Source organism: Gossypium hirsutum, chromosome A05 (genome assembly GCF_007990345.1).
Source record: "Gossypium hirsutum isolate 1008001.06 chromosome A05, Gossypium_hirsutum_v2.1, whole genome shotgun sequence".
Classification (NCBI taxonomy): domain Eukaryota; kingdom Viridiplantae; phylum Streptophyta; class Magnoliopsida; order Malvales; family Malvaceae; genus Gossypium; species Gossypium hirsutum.
In genome coordinates, this window is record NC_053428.1 from 1,310,842 (window position 1) to 1,328,660 (window position 17,819).

The 17,819-nt window shown below is 33.3% G+C and overlaps 1 protein-coding gene across 1 annotated transcript; it reads right to left on the reverse strand.

The window, feature by feature from the left end:
- Positions 1 to 13,576: 13,576 nt before the first annotated feature.
- LOC107907309 (nucleolin) lies at positions 13,577 to 16,912 on the reverse strand. The gene is made up of 3 exons (XM_016834646.2): positions 16,169 to 16,912; positions 14,582 to 14,837; positions 13,577 to 14,194 (listed from the first exon to the last, which is right to left on the reverse strand). The coding sequence occupies exons 1-3, from the start codon at positions 16,487 to 16,489 to the stop codon at positions 13,821 to 13,823; spliced, it is 951 nt and encodes a 316-aa protein (XP_016690135.2). The 5' UTR covers positions 16,490 to 16,912; the 3' UTR covers positions 13,577 to 13,820.
- Positions 16,913 to 17,819: the final 907 nt, after the last annotated feature.

The following is a 17,819-nucleotide window of genomic DNA, read 5'->3' on the forward strand; positions in this document are numbered from 1 at the left end:
TTGTAAACCTCCCTCTCCTCCTTCTCCAAAATCATCCACTCAATCTCCCGCAACCATTTTCAAGAAACCAAAACCGTTTCCCCAGCCATGTTACAAAAAGATAAACAAATGGGTTAAAAAGAACCCAGATTTTCTTGCTCCACCTCTACAAAAACCAGTTTCTACTGTGTGTATGATGCAACCTACAGCATCATATGACAAAGATTTCCCACCTCTTGAAGAATACTCTGAAAAGAGTTATACACATGCACCAAAAATTCCTTCAAAAATTCAAACTGATATTTCGGGTGCACCATCCAAAATAAGTGCTGCAGAAGCTACTCTCAATTGGCAAACAGAAAATGCTATTGCTCAGAATCATGTTCTGAAAAGGATTGATTCAAAGATCTCAACTGTTGAAATCAAGATAGATGACAACACCAAGATGGTCAGAGATCTGATCCAACTTTTACAAAAAAGATTGGACGCAGTAGCTAAACAACCAGCAGCACCAGGACAAGATTTCTTTTCTCATCTTGCACAAAGAGAGAAAGAAATTCAAAAATTAAAAGATCAAATCAAAACTCTTCAAGAAACAGGGAAAATCCCTGAGCCTACTCAGAGAGCAGAAACAATTAAATTGTTTCCCTCTATCAGACAGAAGGATCCACTCCCAGCAGAAGGAGTATGAATATCCTTTCCAGAAGTTCCAAAACGTACCAAACCTAGTACGTATGAAATTTTTCTGGAAATCAAAAAACAAGAAGCAGAAAAGAAGAAAAAGCTCACTGAAAAAGCCAAAACAGAAAGTGAAAGTGAAACCTATCAAATGGAGAAAAAACTGGGAAAAAGACCAGTCTCATAGGAATCTCCACCAAAATCTCCTCATCCAAAACAAGTCTCAAAATCTCTGATGATTCAGGAAGAATATCAAAATCCTTTAACAAAATTTTTAAAGGATTATACAAAATCTTCCATTCTTAAGATCTCAACTGTACAAAACCCAGAATCAAATACTGAAGCTGATTCAGGAAAAAGTTCAGAATCATCAGATGAATCATCTGAAGAATCCTCATCAGACGAAAATACAGAATCAGAAGATGAAGAATTGCAGAAAGCATTTCAAACAACTAAAGTTGAAGAACCAAGTGACGATGAAATGCAAGATATGCCAGAATCATCTTCTGCACATCAGTGACAGATGCCAAAATCTTCCATAGGAAGAACCACTTTCACCATAGACGATTTACCACTAGCAAAATGGCCAGATAGAATTCAAGAATTTCATTCTTGATTAGAAGCTCACAAACTTACTGAAGATAGTAATTACAACATTCTTATGGAGTTTGTTTCCAGATTTACAGAAATGTTAAGAGATTGGTGGAATTCCATTAATCAACATGATCAGATGCAGTTTCTAGTTCTTCAATATCTGGCCCAGCCAATCAGAATCATACATTAACATTTTGTGGGAAACCCTTAAGATTTGCTGACATTAAAAAGAAGGGAATTCTACAAAAGAAAATGTTGTTCGTATGTCAAGAGAGATTTGGAGAAACATTTCAAAATAATGACCAAGCTATATTGTGCTTTGGGACTAAATCCAAATCTCAAGCCAATTATCCTTTCATCTCTTCCAAATCCAATCCAAGTTGCAGTTAATCAAGCTCTTCAGACGCAGAACAAAGATATTCTTCAAATTACAGTTGGAGAACTTCAACAAGAAGTCTTTGTTGCTCTAGAAGATATCTGCAACAGAAGAATGATATTCAAAGATTATCTCCATGGTGACAAAAGAATTGATAGAGCCTGCGATGATTCCTACTTGAAGTACAAATGCCCAAAAGATCATCTATGTGATTGCCGCACAAAGAAGAATAAACATTTCAAAAAACATTCTTCCTTTCCAACTTCAAGAAGAAGGAAGAAAGTAAGGCCTCAATGGAGATATCTTAAGAAGAAAAGAAAGTCAACAAAATCTGACCGTTGCTACATCTGTAACCAGAATGGATATTTTTCAAAAAATTGTCCAAAGAACAAAAAACAAGCCAAAAAGATTGCACAAATAGTAAGACAATCAGGAGTAAAGATTCAAGAAAATGATGATATTGAATCTATCTGCTCCATTGAAGATGAACCATCAGATAAGACGATTTGTGCTATTCCTGCTTGTGATTCCTCAGAACCAGAATCGGACTATTCCGATATACAGATGATACAAGCTAAAGCTCAGACTGTTGACAGAACCATTGACACAGTCTCAGTTCCTCATGTACCTGTCAAAATCTATTTAGATAAATATAGTAAGCCTATTACTGCTGCCTTCATAGATACCGGTGCAGCAGAAACCATCATGAACCTAGACATCTTACCTTCAGAATGGTGGAAACCTCACATAAGGTATATTGATTCTGCTGCTGATATTACTTTTACTACTCATGTGATCAGCAAACCAATTACTATCCAATTCTTCCCAGGCTATTGTATAAAAACTACAGTATTGGGATCAAAACTCCCTGGAAAAGATATTGTAGTAGGTTTTGACCTCTACAAAAAAGCCCAGCATCTTAGAATACTCCCCGAAGGAATAAGATTCAAAAATATTTTCCAACCTTTTGTCAGAATCCCAAAACTCTTTGTCATCCAATCTGAAAAAATTCTTCACACTATCTAGGAATTAAAAGCTCGATCTTGTGCAGAATCTCATTCTGAATTCCTGAATAAATGCCCAAATCCTTTGTGGAAAAACCCAGATTTCTTCCTTAAACTTCCTTTCAAGAAAAATAAAGACATCAACCCAACAAAAGCCAGCCACCAGGGAATAAATCCAGATTATCTGATGCTAACAGAAGAAGAATGTAAAGAATTACAGCATCAAGATTTGATTGAACCCTCAGATTCTTAATGGGCATGTGAAGCTTTTTATGTAAACAAAAGATCTGAACAGATCAGAGAAAAGTTAAGACTGGTAATTAATTATCAGCCTCTTAATTATTTCCTTCAAGATGACAAATTCCCTCTCCCAAAAAAAGAATTACTCTTCTCAAGTCTAGCCAAAGCAAGAGTTTTCTCTAAGTTTGACCTCAAGGCAGGTTTTTGGCAATTAGGAATCCATCCTGATGACAGACCAAAAACAGGATTTTGTATTTCTAATGGACATTTTCGGTGGAAAGTCATGCCATTTGGACTAAAAACTGCTCCATCTCTATTCCAGAAAGCAATGATAAAGATCTTCCATCCTTTAATGGAAAATGCTTTAGTATTCATTGATGACATCCTACTCTACAGCAAAGATGAAGATTCTCATGCACAACTCCTTGAAGAATTCAAATCCCTTATTTTCAAATATGGGATAATGCTGTCAGAAAGAAAGATGCAAACCAACAAATCAGAAATCCAGTTTCTCGGAATGGATATCAAAGATGGAAAATACTCTCTAGGACCACACATTGCTTAAGAACTCCTCAAATTTCCTTCAAAAGATTTGTCTTTCAAGCAGATCCAACAATTCATTGGGATTGTTAACTATCTTAGAGATTTTATCCCTAAAGTTTCTAAGTATATTAATCCTCTGTAAAAGCTACTCAAAAAAGATCCTCCTCCATGGTCTTCTTCTCAGACAAAAGCCCTCCAAAGATTGAAGGAAATTACCCAAGATTTGCCTCCACTCCAAATTCCTTCAGATGGAGAAAGAATTCTACAGACAGATGCCAGTGATAAATACTGGGGAGCAATCTTGCTTGAAAAAAGAAATGGTAAAAGACATCTCTGTGGATACAAGAGTGGAAGATTCTTAGAAGCAGAAACTCATTACCACTCCACATTCAAGGAGATTATTGCAGTTAAGAAAGGTATGGAAAAATTCAAATTCCATCTTCTGGGTTATCATTTTCTAGTAGAAATGGATATGTCTTCTGTAACAGCTTAATTTTCAGTGGTATCGGGAATAGAGATTTGAGATCACTAAATCCGACGGGTGAGTTAAAAATTTAATAAATTAATACCTATGAGTCAAATGCGAATATAAAAGCATTTTTGAATTAGTGAATTTGGTGATTTAAAAGAATTAATTAGGTAAATTGGGTCGAGAATGAGGTATCGAGACCTCAACTTCATAAATCGAGCCATAAATATTTTTAGAAATATTTATGGAGTGTTGGTGAGGTAGTATTAAATTTTAGTTAGAAATTTTTTACGTTTGGGTGGTTAATTAAATAAAAAAGACTAAATTGAAAAGGATGTAAAAGTTGCTAGAAGGATTAAATAGCTCAATTGTCAAATGAGGAAGGACCTAAAGTGAAAATAGTCCTAAAGGAGATATTTTGGCGGCAATAGCTGAGAAAAATCAGGAAATGGATGAAATAAGGGCAAAATTGGAAAATTGCCAAAATTGGCTAAATAAAAATGGGACTAAATTGGAATATCTAGAATTCTCTTCATTTCTCTTCATATTCATCAGCTGAAAAACATCCATGGAGGAGGGTACAAGCTGGTTTTCATACTCTAGCTTCATGTAAGTTTAATTCTTGCTTTCTCCTTGAAATTTTTATGTTTTTGTGACTTTTACAACTAGGTCCACTTGTTGAATTCATTAGTTTTTGATTCTATGAAAGAAATTGAAAGTTGTTATGAATATGTACTGGAAGTATATGATGATTTGGCATGGAATTAGAGCTTTAAATTATTTATATGCTGATTTTATTGAAAGAATTGAATAGAAAGTGAAGTTTGGGACCTAATTGTAAAAGAGTTTGAAGTTAAGGTTTCATATGGAAATTATGAATTTCAAAAATTATGAAATAACTTATAATGTCTAGAAAAAGTGTTAATTGAGAAAATTATCTTAATTGAGGGGTTAATTGAGCAAGGACTAAATTGTATGAATTGTGAAATTTGGGGCAAAATGGAAATAAACATTTTGCACTAAAACTGTTTTAGACAGCAGCAGTAGTCTAACTTTGAAAAATCACTAAAAATTATAGAAATCGAATTAGAGGATGAATAAAATATGAAATTAAAGCTTATTGAGTCTAGTTTCTTATAAAATAAATTATGTAAGCAATGGAATTGTAAATCATCAGATACAATAACTTTTGTGAGACAAGGTCAGAATGATTTCGAGTTCCCCTGTTCTGACTTTGGAAAATCATAAAAAATTGGATAAAAATAATTAGGGGCTTAAATTTATATGTTTATAATCCTGAATGAGTCTATTTTCAAGATAAACAAACGAGGACATCATTCGAATCCTGTACAAGAAGATAATTAATTTTTAGTGAAGAAGGGTCGGAACTGTCAGACAGCAGAACAGGGGAGACTTTAATGAATAAACTGTATTAATTGGCCCAACCAAAAATTATGAAATTTTTATGGTAAGAAGGTATATGAGTCTAGTTTCAGAGAAAATTATCGGATCTTAATTTGGAGTTCTATAGCTCAAGATGAAAATAATTTAGTGACTATGACACAGATGGATAGCTTGAATATTCACATAAGTAGATAATGAAAATTATGGATAATGTTACTTACAACTGTGTTGTTTATACTAAGGATGTGGATGGAGAGGAGGAGGAGGAAAAATATACATATATATGAATGACTCGTGTATAAATTGATCACATGCCCGGTTATAATCGATGAGTGTTGGATTAGAAATGATATAATGTTTTATTTGGAATATTTATTATGAAATTATGATTATCGTTATAATACAAAAATTGAACTTGTGAGTTTATATGGCTAAATTTTAGTGATTATTTGTTAATTTTATGAATTTTATGATGAGTTATTTCATATGTATTGATGATAAAATCGTGAATAATGTAAAAGCATGAAAATTGAATAAATGATCAAATTGAGCATTTCAGTTCAGTGACAAGATGAATTGAAGGAAAAGACCATGGTTGGACCATGGAAACAAGTGATAAGTGATAGCTTCGGCTACACTTATCTGATCAAGGACAAATGAAAGTGATAAGTAATAACTTCGGCTACACTTATCTGATTAAGGACAAGTGAAAGTGATAAGTGATAGCTTCGGTTACACTTATCTGATCAATGGCAAATGACAACTGAAAAGTGGTAGCTTCAGCTACCTGATCAGTGAAAAGTGGTAGTTTCAGCTACCTGATCAGTGAAAAGTGGTAGCTTCTGCTACCTAATCAGTGAAAAGTGGTAGCTTCGGCTACCTGATCAGTGAAAAGTGGTAGCTCCGGCTACCTGATCAGTGAAAAATGGTAGCACCAGCTACCTGATCAGTGAATAGTGGTAGCTTTGGCTACAAGTGACAAGTGACAAGTGACAAGTGATTTCTGTAGAAGACCATATTTGGGATATGGCATCGATGTGATATATGCTACTGTATAAGACCATATTTGGGAATGACATCAGTGAGATATGTGATTACGTGTAAGACCATAGCTGGGCTATGGCATCATTATGTAAAGATGTGTAAGACCATAGTTGAACTATAGCATCGAAAAAACGAAGTACTCAATTCCGTAAGATGTTCACTAATTTGAAGAAGTTTGGTAAGTATTACATGGAATTATGTGACATAAGGAAATACGAGTTGATAAGACATGAGCATAAAACTTGGTTGATGGATGAATTCATTTGTGATTATATATTTCTACGCCTTGAGTGTATTATCCGTATGAATTGGTAATCCAAATGAGTTAATGAGAAAACTTTTAGTATGAAATAATCTGAGTTCAAAATGAAATATCATGAAAACGTACTTGAAATACATTGGTATGTATTGTATATGCTATTTGAATTCATAAATGTGGAAAGCAAATGTATGTGGAAATATAAGATGATGATATTTGTACATGGAATTTATTGATGAATACGTACATCAAAATTTATATGATAAATTTTAGTGAACATTGAAATTGGGCTCAATAAGTGATTTGGCAATTTAAATCGTAATTGGTAGGAAGAGTTAATGAATTGCATATTTATGAATTGTTACACGTATTTGTCTGAAATACGAGGAAGTGATGGTAATTGATACATGGAAATATGAAACTATGATATATATAAAAACATGGAATATGTTTGATAAATGTGTTCATTCATAATTATAGAATTATGTACCTCATGTGTGCTATTTGCATAAAGATGATATTTCAAATACTTTAGTGAATAAAGCTTAAATATGAAATAGTATGAAATCGAAACAAATTGTTATGAAAATGTATTTAAATTATCTGTAAGTGTTTCGTACTTCTCGGTAATGCCTCGTACTCTATTCCGGCGATAGATACGGTTAGGGGGTGTTACATCTTCATTCCCAAAGATGCTCAAATTCAAACAGAAAACTGTCCCTCACCCACAACTCTTAAGATGGGCGGAATGGTTTTCTGAGTTCAGTTTTGATGTTAGACATATACCAGGAAAACAAAATGTTCTCGCTGATCTACTTTCCAGAACCAAAGAAAATCCAGAAGTCTTTGCTTATAAAAGAGTTTTTTGGCCTAGACCAATCATGATGTACAGACCCTATTCCTCATCATCTACCTCTCCTACCCTATACACTGTCACTCCTAATCTTCACCCTGAATACCCTCCAGAAGTTTTTTCTCTTGTAGAAAAGAATTGTTTTCATCAGAAAGCTAGAGACATGATGTTTGAATATCAAATTCAAGTTTTCAAAAATTTTGGGGACTCATTCTAAAACCTTGGGGAATTCATCCAGATTATCCTTTCATATACCCAATAAGGTTTAGATTTGTTGAACAACCAAATGAATTAAAATGGTTCTTATGGTATTTCACTTATCTCTACCATATTGCCATACAGTTCGACACCCCTGATATTCTTTACTACTTGAAAAAAGCCATCAGAGGAAATATTGAACCAGAACACCAAAATTTCTTTACTTTCCTTAGTTGGTTCCATCCTCTCCCACAATGGCTCCAGATTATTGAGCAGCATTGCAATCAGACAAAAGGTAATTATGGAAGTTATATGATTATAATCTTCTAAAAGCCTCAATATTTTGTCAAATGTGGAAAAGTAACCCAGCTCAATTCCTTTCCTACCTCATAGATCCATAAATCTCTTGAAAATGAAGTCTTCAAAGATGATGTCCAATATCGAGAATTACAAAAGTTTCTTTGCCAGCTCAACAGGATTATTCCATTTGAAATATGGCCACCTCTAGATATTGATGCACTATGGGACGCCTGGCCAAGGACACACACACCTTATCATGAAGCAGTCCTAAAGGCTCTCCGTGAATATCATGAAGGAATTCCTGACCCCACAGAATAGACTGAAGATTACCCGTGGCAATACAGTCAAATCAGCCTTACTAAGATAGAATTGCACGATGAAAAAGAAAAAGAAAAAGATGAAGAAATAACCTGCTGCAGTGAAGATTCCATGGACAGTGCTCAGTTTCCCCTTTCAAATGCAAACAGCTGAAAACCACTTGTCGGGAATCTTGCTTTAAATAATTAAAGTATTTTGTTTTATGTCAAATAATGTCTAATATTAGTCCTGTTTTTACTTTATGTACTATTTACTTTATGCTTTAATGGCTGATCCTTATCTAGAGTACTGTTTACTATTTTGTTGTATTACATCTCCTTCAGCTATAAAAGGAGGATGTATTCCCATTGTAAAAAACAGAACTAAGAAGTTTTATAAAAATCCAATGTGTTTCTCTACTTATGGCTTTCTAAAGTTTTCCTTTTCTCTGAATCATCTTCTTCTTAGAAAGTTTCAGATGAGTTTATAAAGAGTTTACAATAAAGTATGCTCTATGTTTGTCATATAATAGATCCTGCACATCAGAAATATTGAAATTCTGACCAACCATACTTATATTGATGTGGATAGCATATGTCTCTTGAATTAAAGCTTTGTTGCTAAAAGGCAGTGCCTGTTGAATACCCCGTGTGGATGAAGGGTTTTAGTTTTGGCATAGGATACCTGCAACAATTCCTTCTTTCTTGCAATCCCTGTGTTTATCCACACCCGTATTGCTCTCAATAATTTAAATCGACTAAATAGTTTAGATATCATCAAAACTTAATTTAAAATTAAAGTATCAGTACATATAAATCGATTTTAAAAATAAATATTCAAATATAATTAATCTGATTCAATTAATCAATTTAATCCATATAAAATAACTTCATAAAAAATTTAAGATTTTCAAAACGTGATCAATGGTTGAACTAGTCAAGCCACTAATTTATTGTTCAATCCATTTGATTAAAAAATCATTAAAAATTTCATAAAGATAAAATATATTAAAATTTTGATTCAATTAATTTTTTATCCGATTCAACTTATCTATATCGATTCCCTAATAATTTGATTTAATAATTCAATATTTTTCTTCAAACCAATACTCGAACTAGTTCAAACAACCTTAACCCAACCCAATTAATTATCTTAATTATAAAATCAAATTTCCAATTACTTAATTATTTTTTTCTTTAAAAGAATAAATTAATTTTTATTTTACTTTATAAATAAATAAATCTAAAAAACAAAAAAATTATTGTCTAGCATATTTTTCAATTTGGTTTAATTTAGTTCTAGCAATAAATTGAGTTAAGTTATTTAAGTAATTTGGTCAATTTATTTAGTTATTGGCAAATAAAAATGGACTCAAATGTATGCTCTTAGTATTAACTTCAGTCGGAGCTAGAACAATTTAAAGAAAAAAAAATCTTGAAATCATACGTGTCCCTGTGAAGGATTTCCTTTTGTTAAATATACTCTAAATCCATATAGTCTTCACATATTTTAAATTTAATTTATCTATTTTAATTTTTAAATATTTAATATTTCTGCTTTTTAGGTTTTAGAATACAAATTTAATTATTAATATGGTTAAAAATAATTTATACTAAAAATAATATTGCAATGAACTTACATTTTTAAATAGAATTTAAGGTGTTGAAATCATTGAAAAAATGGAATATTAAATTTCAAATGTACAAAAAAATATAGGGGCTCTATTGTACCCCCATCCGTAACAAGACATGTGGCAAGCCTAGAAGATGTCTAAATAATAAGCCTACCACCAACAAGTCAGGTGGTTAACTGTGAGCTCACCCTTCCGAGTGGACTATCCAAACAATGGATGACTCAATAACATGAAATCATTTGGTCAACAAACGTCATATAAGCTCAACCATTTCATCCCATCGCAGTCAAAATGGATGGCAGAATTTGCCTTGTTATAAACATTCTAATCCCATCGAAGACATCCTTCCCTTAAGCTCTGTAATGATGGCTAGATGATAAATGCAATATGTTAACATCATATTAGATAAGAGTCGTTCCTATAAATACCCCTAGGAACGAGGAGGAAAGGAGGGACCCTTTAAGAATACTAAATCTACACTCTCTCAACATTCTTCCAGGCCTTTACCTTCAAACTCTATTCACTTTCATTCTCCATAACCCCCTGCTCTTTGTTCTTCAAACTCTCTTCACTTTCATTCTCCATAGCCCCCAACTCTTTGTTCTAGCTGGGTGAATAGACCTCCTCAACAACCATTTTCCTATCCTTTGTACTTTCCCTTTGTTGAGCATTGTATCAACAATTGGTACGATGAGTGTGGAAAACATGACTTCTCAATCTTAAAACGGCACGTCAATTGATAAAATCAACTAGACCAATAACCTACTTGACTAAGTCAACTCTTCCACTCCACTCAACACATTCGTCCCACCCGACTTAAGTATTTCTACTAGCTTGAACTCTGCATAGATCCCTCATTCTGCCTCCGTTACTGCTAGAGCTCACCTGCAATATGCAAGCATTCTTCTCCCCACCTTAGAACAACTAGTGAGTGCCTTGAGAGACCCTCTAACCTCCAACCCTATCATCTCAATTGCACCAACACGAATTGCTTTCCTGAACAACTCAACTTTCCCAGCAGCAACAATGTTCCAATCATAGCTTGGTTTGACTCTTCCTAGGCCTTTTGATAATGTAGCTTGTTTCTTTCAAGAAGTTGTAACATGTATCACAATCGCACCCTCTCCCCTAAACACCACTCTCATCCTATTGGACCAAGGTTCTCATCAGCAAGCATCAAGTTCTCAACCTCATGACTCAGAGGCCCAAGAGAAATTGCAGCATCGGGAAGAGCAATTATCTTAGCAAGAGTGTCTCTTCAAAGAGCAACATCGTATCATTAGTTAAAGGGAAGCTCAAAATGAGTAGCTTATTACAAAGTCGATAGTTGCACGAGAGGTCCCGAAGTGAAAAAATTTGGAGCATCTGGAGGAGAAGGCTCAATCCACACTCCGAGGGGGTAATGATCGTGACAAATTGGAAGGTCTCTGCATGCACAATGCTAACCTCTCAATACCATCCTAACGTTCTCAATGAACAATAACATCTCCATGGAAGAACAACTCAAGGCTTTCAAAGTAGAGCCGATGCAATAAGCAAACGAGGGAAGATGAGATGAATTTGTCTAGAATTACTCTAATGAGCCGTTGGCACCCAAAATTCTAGAAAACCACATCTCCAACTCCTTCAAGTTCCCAAAGTTATTGTACAGCAAATTTAGGGATATGAAAGACTACCTTGTCTGGTACAACAACCATATGAATATATTAAGGGCTTCTGATGGAGTGAAGTGCAAAGCCTTCTCCATGACCCTTTCGTAGATGGCTTGGTAATGGTACTTATTGCTACCTTGGGGGTCAATCCGTTCCTTTGATCAGTTGATTGAACAGTTTTTGAGTTTTTTTTCTGTCTAACAAAACGCTCTAGCAATTCCTAATGTACTTGATGACCATCCGGCAAGGAGTGAATGAGTCCCTTTATGATTATGTTAAAAGATTTAGTGTAACAACAAGATTATGAAGGGAGTCACAAATAAGTGGGCAATCCAAGTATTAATTGCAGGGACCTCGCACCAGCATCTCATTTGCATTATTATATGAAATATCCCAACCAAACTCTTTGATCTTTACAAAATGGTGTACAAATTCTTGGAAGGAGATGAGGTTAGAAAACTGAACTATTAAAATAAAGAAGATGTTTTTGACCGGTGCTGACGGTCAAGGGTGAATCTGAATTTTTTATTTTAGGGGATGAAATTGAATAATAAAAATTTAAGAGATTAAAATATAATTTTATAATGTATTAATTTATAATTTCTTCATTTTTGAACGAATTAAACATAATCATTTTTATGGATCAAAATCAATTTTACGATAAACTAAATTTTAATTTAATCATTTAATAGGGACTTATATGGTAATTTTTTTCATTTGAACAGGAGGGGGCAATGTCCTTGCCTCCTTAAATTCGTCTTTCCAGTCGGTACAATAATTTAAATAATTTTTTTAAAGAATTCAATAATTATTTTATATTTTTTAAAATTAAATGACTAAAATATATAACTTACTAATGATTTAATAGTTTTTAATATAATTTACCTTAAATTCTAACCTCTCAAGGCTATTGTACACAAAGCTTAGCCCCTGCAAGCGACCCTCGAGGACCGCCAACTTGATCGTAGCATGTTTCTCTTAGTTTCCGAAAATGAAAGGGACACGTTGACTAAAGGTTGAAGTTAATAGTGATAAACCTATTCGTTGATGTTTGTTAGCTGTTGTGAAGATCCATCAAACCTTGAAGATCCTTTTACTAATTTCTTATTTATTGCTTGCTAGGATAAAAGATATCGAGTAAAAAAAATGAAATTTTTGAAAAAAGTATATTAATTTAAACTTACATTTCTTCTCAATTTTTTTTTCATTTTAGCATTTTAATTTAAAATAATATATTTCCAGAATAAAGATAATTATATTTTTTTTTCACTTTTCCATTCAGCCAAATACACTTTTGAATTATCTAAATTCTATGAACATTACTCCTCCTAATTGAGAGCCCAAAATTATACAAATTTTCTCGTATTTAAACTTTTTTATCCAATATTGATACTCAAATATGACTCCGCTATAGCTTTTTATCAAAAATATTCAATAATACCGCACAAAAAACATTGACGCATATAGCCAATGGGAACATGACAAATGTTGATGTGACATCCCTTAAAAATATTTTAAAATTTAAAAATAACATATAAAACTTAAAATATAAATTAAAAAATACATAAAATTTATAAAAAAATATACATAACTTACATAAAACAAAATATTGTAAAACTAGTAAAGCTAATAAAGAACTTGAGTGCTTCACTCTTAAGTAATACTATGATTTTGTATTCCCAAGGCTCATATTTTGCAATAAATAATTCCTGAACTTGGTCATCAAGAATATTGAAACATACATAGAGCATTGTCGTCTGTTGAGTGGACAAAAACAATTATACTCCCATTGTATGATGATATTGATAACCAATAATGATTCTGGAACCCCAACAATGATGCTTGAGAAAATATTCTAATAAACCATTTAACCATTTCTCATGGGGGGTGGTGACACTAGACATCATAGAAGCACTGGTTCTCAGTGAATATCGAAGGTGCATGTGGCTACTCATAATTACTAATGGAATTGCTTTGCTATCAAAAGCATATATCATTGGCCAATGCAAAAAATGCTAGGAAGCAAGAATATGTAATGCTCAAATATTTGAAATGCTGTCCAATGAAGAATTTTTAGCATAAAGAAGACGTGCCATAACAAATGAGTTCCAAATCCATGATAAAGGAGCAACAATAAGATCCAAAAAGCAAAAAAAACAGATCAAACTTTCTTCTAGTCCATTCAAATAAAACTAAAACAGTCATCTTTTGGCCCACTGTTTATTTCGCATTGTTGAATGAACAACGAGAAATACATGTTCATATGTATATGTAATGTAGAACAAAAAACGAGGCGTTTACCGCACTGGTTGCTGATTATAATGGTTCTTCTCTTTCTTCTTCACAGCAGCAAGCCTTGCACTCCTTGCAGCAGCCTCTTGTGCAGCAGCTTTTGCAGCTGCATCCATCTCTTTACTGGATTTCTTCTTCTTCATAGATGCCATCTTCTTTAGCCGCTCTTTCACGTCAACAGCTGATGCATCATCCTCATTCTGTTCAGTTCCAGCAGCTTCATCTGGCCCATTGGTGACATCTGTACTAGTCAGCTGATCCTGTGATTCTTTACCCTCCTTCGATTTATCCTTCTTTTTCTTCTTCTTGGCACTTTTAGACTCCCCTGGAGGATTTTCCTTCTTTTCTCCCTCTCCATCTTTCTTTTCTTGTGCAACATCTGCAGTATAAGAGATAACAACCAAGCTTAGAAGAGACTTCCTTTATGTAGATATTTGAGCAAAGAAATTGTTCTGGACGGGCTTATTTACAGACAAGCAAACAACATATAACCTTAATAACATGTAAATATAAAAAGGTTGTGTGCATGCTTGCACTTTGAGAGAAAATTTTCAGATTTTCAAACTTGGACTTACAAACAGTTTTAAGGTTGTTATGCATTGTGTCCCAAGAGACAACTTGAATCATCAACTACTGTTGTCGCAACAAAACCATCTAAGATTTGATTCTACTGTTATTGGAACTTAACAAAAGGAATACATAACAAAAATACCGACTTTCCACAAAAACTAGGGGCAAAATGTTGCACTAAGTTGGTCAAAATTACCACGCGACTCATCCTGGCCATTGCTCTCCTTCTGTGTTACTCCAAAATCAGCAAGAAGGGCCTCCAGCTCAGCAAGCTCCTTTTTCTTCCTCTCTTTCTTTGAAAGTTGTCTTTCTGGCTCCTTAGGTGGGAGAGGAACTTCAGGAACCTTTTTTGGCAAAGGCTCAGGATGTACTGGAACCTCTGATTCATGATCATGATCTTCCTCTATATCATCATCACCTTCATCTAAAATATCTTCTTCACTCTCACTATCCTGTCATCCCAGATCAATTAAAATTTAATGAGACATAGCTTGTCCAAAGCAAACTAATTTCCGACTTTCATCCTGTATCAACTATAGTCATCCAATCATACAGGATAAGTGATTTATGCTCAAGGGACTCATCTTTTTGACAGAGTAACGCAAGAACAAATGGACCTGAGACTTGGGAGGGCCCAGAAGGAAACCAAGCTGGCTCTTTGCCAGTAACTGTAGTCACAATGTTATATCTTATATGCTATTCACTTATTTCTCCAAGACAATTAATCCAATTGTTTTTTTTTCCACTTCTTCTTCAACCTTAGATTGCAAGAAGCATAAAAATGAATTTCCACTTAGAAGAGAGAACTAAAATAAAATCCGACATCTTAGTGATTTATGCTTTTAAGTCTTTAAAGTACTAAAACTAAACCACAGGAATGAAAAGATACACCAATATTCCTATATATTCTGTTGACAAACAAAGAGGAAGTAAAATCCATGTCAAACAATAATGCAGGAGTGTGAAAGTAAATTGGGTTTCCTTGAAAAAATAATACTATAACAAAAAAAAAATCCAGATTTTGGGAAGCTTTTAGCAAAGTGATCCTCAAGTGCTGGGAGCACTATACTACTAAATAAATTCCATTAAATTAGAAATATATATATAGAAGAAAAACCAAAGCTAAGATACACCACTCATGATTTCAACAATATCATAATAAAATATGAAAGAACAAGAAGAAAAACACCTCATCCATGGAGAAAGACAAAAAAGAATATCTTTTCACCTTAGCTAACAAAATAGCTTTCTTAGTAATACAATCAGAAAAATTAGCATTCTAACGATAAATAGATGTCCAAAGTCTTCACTATGAACTTGCATGATTTTAATCCACTTCCGGTAAAAAAAGACCTTAAGTAGCATCTATCGGCTAGTATATTTCATAATCTCCTGAAATTCAGTAGAACCTTTTGATAATATTTTGTATAGAAACATTCTCATATGAATTACTATCACCATAGATACCTCCAATTTAACATCCAATTTAACTATGATATATGAGAACCCAAACATCTCAACCTCAAGCCGAACTCCATAGACAAATATGCTAACAGTTTAAGCCATAAAGCCATTGGTCCAACTATAGGATGCTTAAGGTTCATTTTCCAATCATTGACCAAGAGGCTTCCTTTCCACAATTTACCATCTCATAATCATCCTCAACCATTGAAATTATAACAAAATAAAATCAACAAGAACTTCACAAAATTACACTAACTGATTTCATAGCAGTCAAATTAGAAGAAAAAAAAAGGATCGATTAACCAGCAAGTCAATTCACCTCTTCGTTGACGGTCTTATCTTCATGAGACGGCTCAGAGGACCCCCAAACCGACTGAGGAGGAGCAGTTGTAGCATAATAATCATCATCGTCATCAACATCGGCCCATGATTTGACATTAAGCGGTGCCGGAGCCCAAAAGACCTGCGGTTCAGGTTCTTTTTGCGGTTGTGATTGCTGAGACTTAGAAGAAGACTTTTTAGAAGAACCTCGGTCCTTATCAGACTTCTTCTTCTTCCGTAGAGTTTCAAGAGCCGCAAACACGTTGGTGTTGTTGATCACCATAGATCCTTCGTCTCTCCTGCTTCCTCCTCCCACCATCTCTCCCTATTCCCTCAAAATCAAATAACAAAAAACAGTCGAATCGACAAATATACGAATCTTCGAAAAAAAGTACTAAAAAAAACGAGGATCGAGATGCTAAAAACGAGATATTTTTTTTTAAATTAGTGTAAGATGACGAAATGATTGTTTAGGGTTTGTTGAAAAAGGAAGTGATCGTATATAAGAGAGGTGAGTATGTTTCTGGTGAAAAAAGCTTAGGGTTTGAAATGAAGCGTGTTTGTTTGCCGAGTGTTAGGAGCTAAGGCCGTGGGGTAGGGTTAGGTTTATACTGGGAGTGGAGGAGATAACGTTAAATGGTTAAATGGGTAAATAATAATGTGATGAAATTGGGGAGGATGATATATGTGGATGAGGGCAAGATGGACGAAATCAAAATAATGTGGTATTTTAAACCCACAAATGGCAAACCACGATCTATCTGATTACAATTATAATTTTTGGAAATTTCAATGCGTGGTAAAAGTCTTCAACCACGTTTGTTCGCGTTCGCACAAAACAAATGTAATTTCCCCCTTTTGTTTGTTTGTAACATATGAAAATGAGATTTCTCTTGCTTAAATTATGACAGTTATCGATTTAAATTTTAAATTTTAATTTCAGTGGAATTGTGATAATTACCGACTTAATTTTTACATTTTAGTTTAATCAATACTTTTTAAATTTTAAATTATAATATTTAAAATTATGAAGAGAATTTGTTTCAACAAAATAAAATTGAGTTGTTTCAATTTTAGTAATTTATGAGCTTATATATACAAAACTCACACTAAACATATTAATACTTTAAATAAGGTAAAAATATTATTCAATCAAATTATATTTTATCTCTCTACTAAAAAAATAAACAAAATAATATATACTAGATCAAAAAATAAAATTTATTCATTTTTACTATTAAAAACTAATTTCTAAATACCCTTATAAAATATAAGTAACACCCAATATGTAATTGCTTAATCATTTCATCAGACAATTTTTAACAGTAAAAATAAATAAAACTTTTTATCTATTGTATAGACACTAATTTACTCTTTTTTGAGTAAAAAGACAAAATATAATATAACTTTTAATACAAGTACTACCAATACTTTTTACCCTTTAAAAATTACTATTCTATCAATAAAATCTGAATAAAGATAAAATCATTTTAGAAACATTTGATAAAAGAAACATCATAGGATTCTGACAGGTCTAAACGAACCCCAGGTTCTTTCACTTTAATTACAAAGCATATTGAAAACGCCAAGTGAAGGAATTTTTTAATCCTTTAGCCAAGGAAAACCATACGAATGCAGAGCAAAATAAA

Bases quoted from the DNA above. Each gene is read 5' to 3' on its own strand.
- LOC107907309 (XM_016834646.2), bottom strand. From the start codon at position 16,489: ATGGTGGGAGGAGGAAGCAGGAGAGACGAAGGATCTATGGTGATCAAC. The intron at 14,838-16,168 runs GTGAATTGACTT...CTGGGATGACAG, and splicing joins ATAAGACCGTCAACGAAGAG to GATAGTGAGAGTGAAGAAGA. The intron at 14,195-14,581 runs GTAATTTTGACC...CTTATACTGCAG, and splicing joins TGGCCAGGATGAGTCGCGTG to ATGTTGCACAAGAAAAGAAA.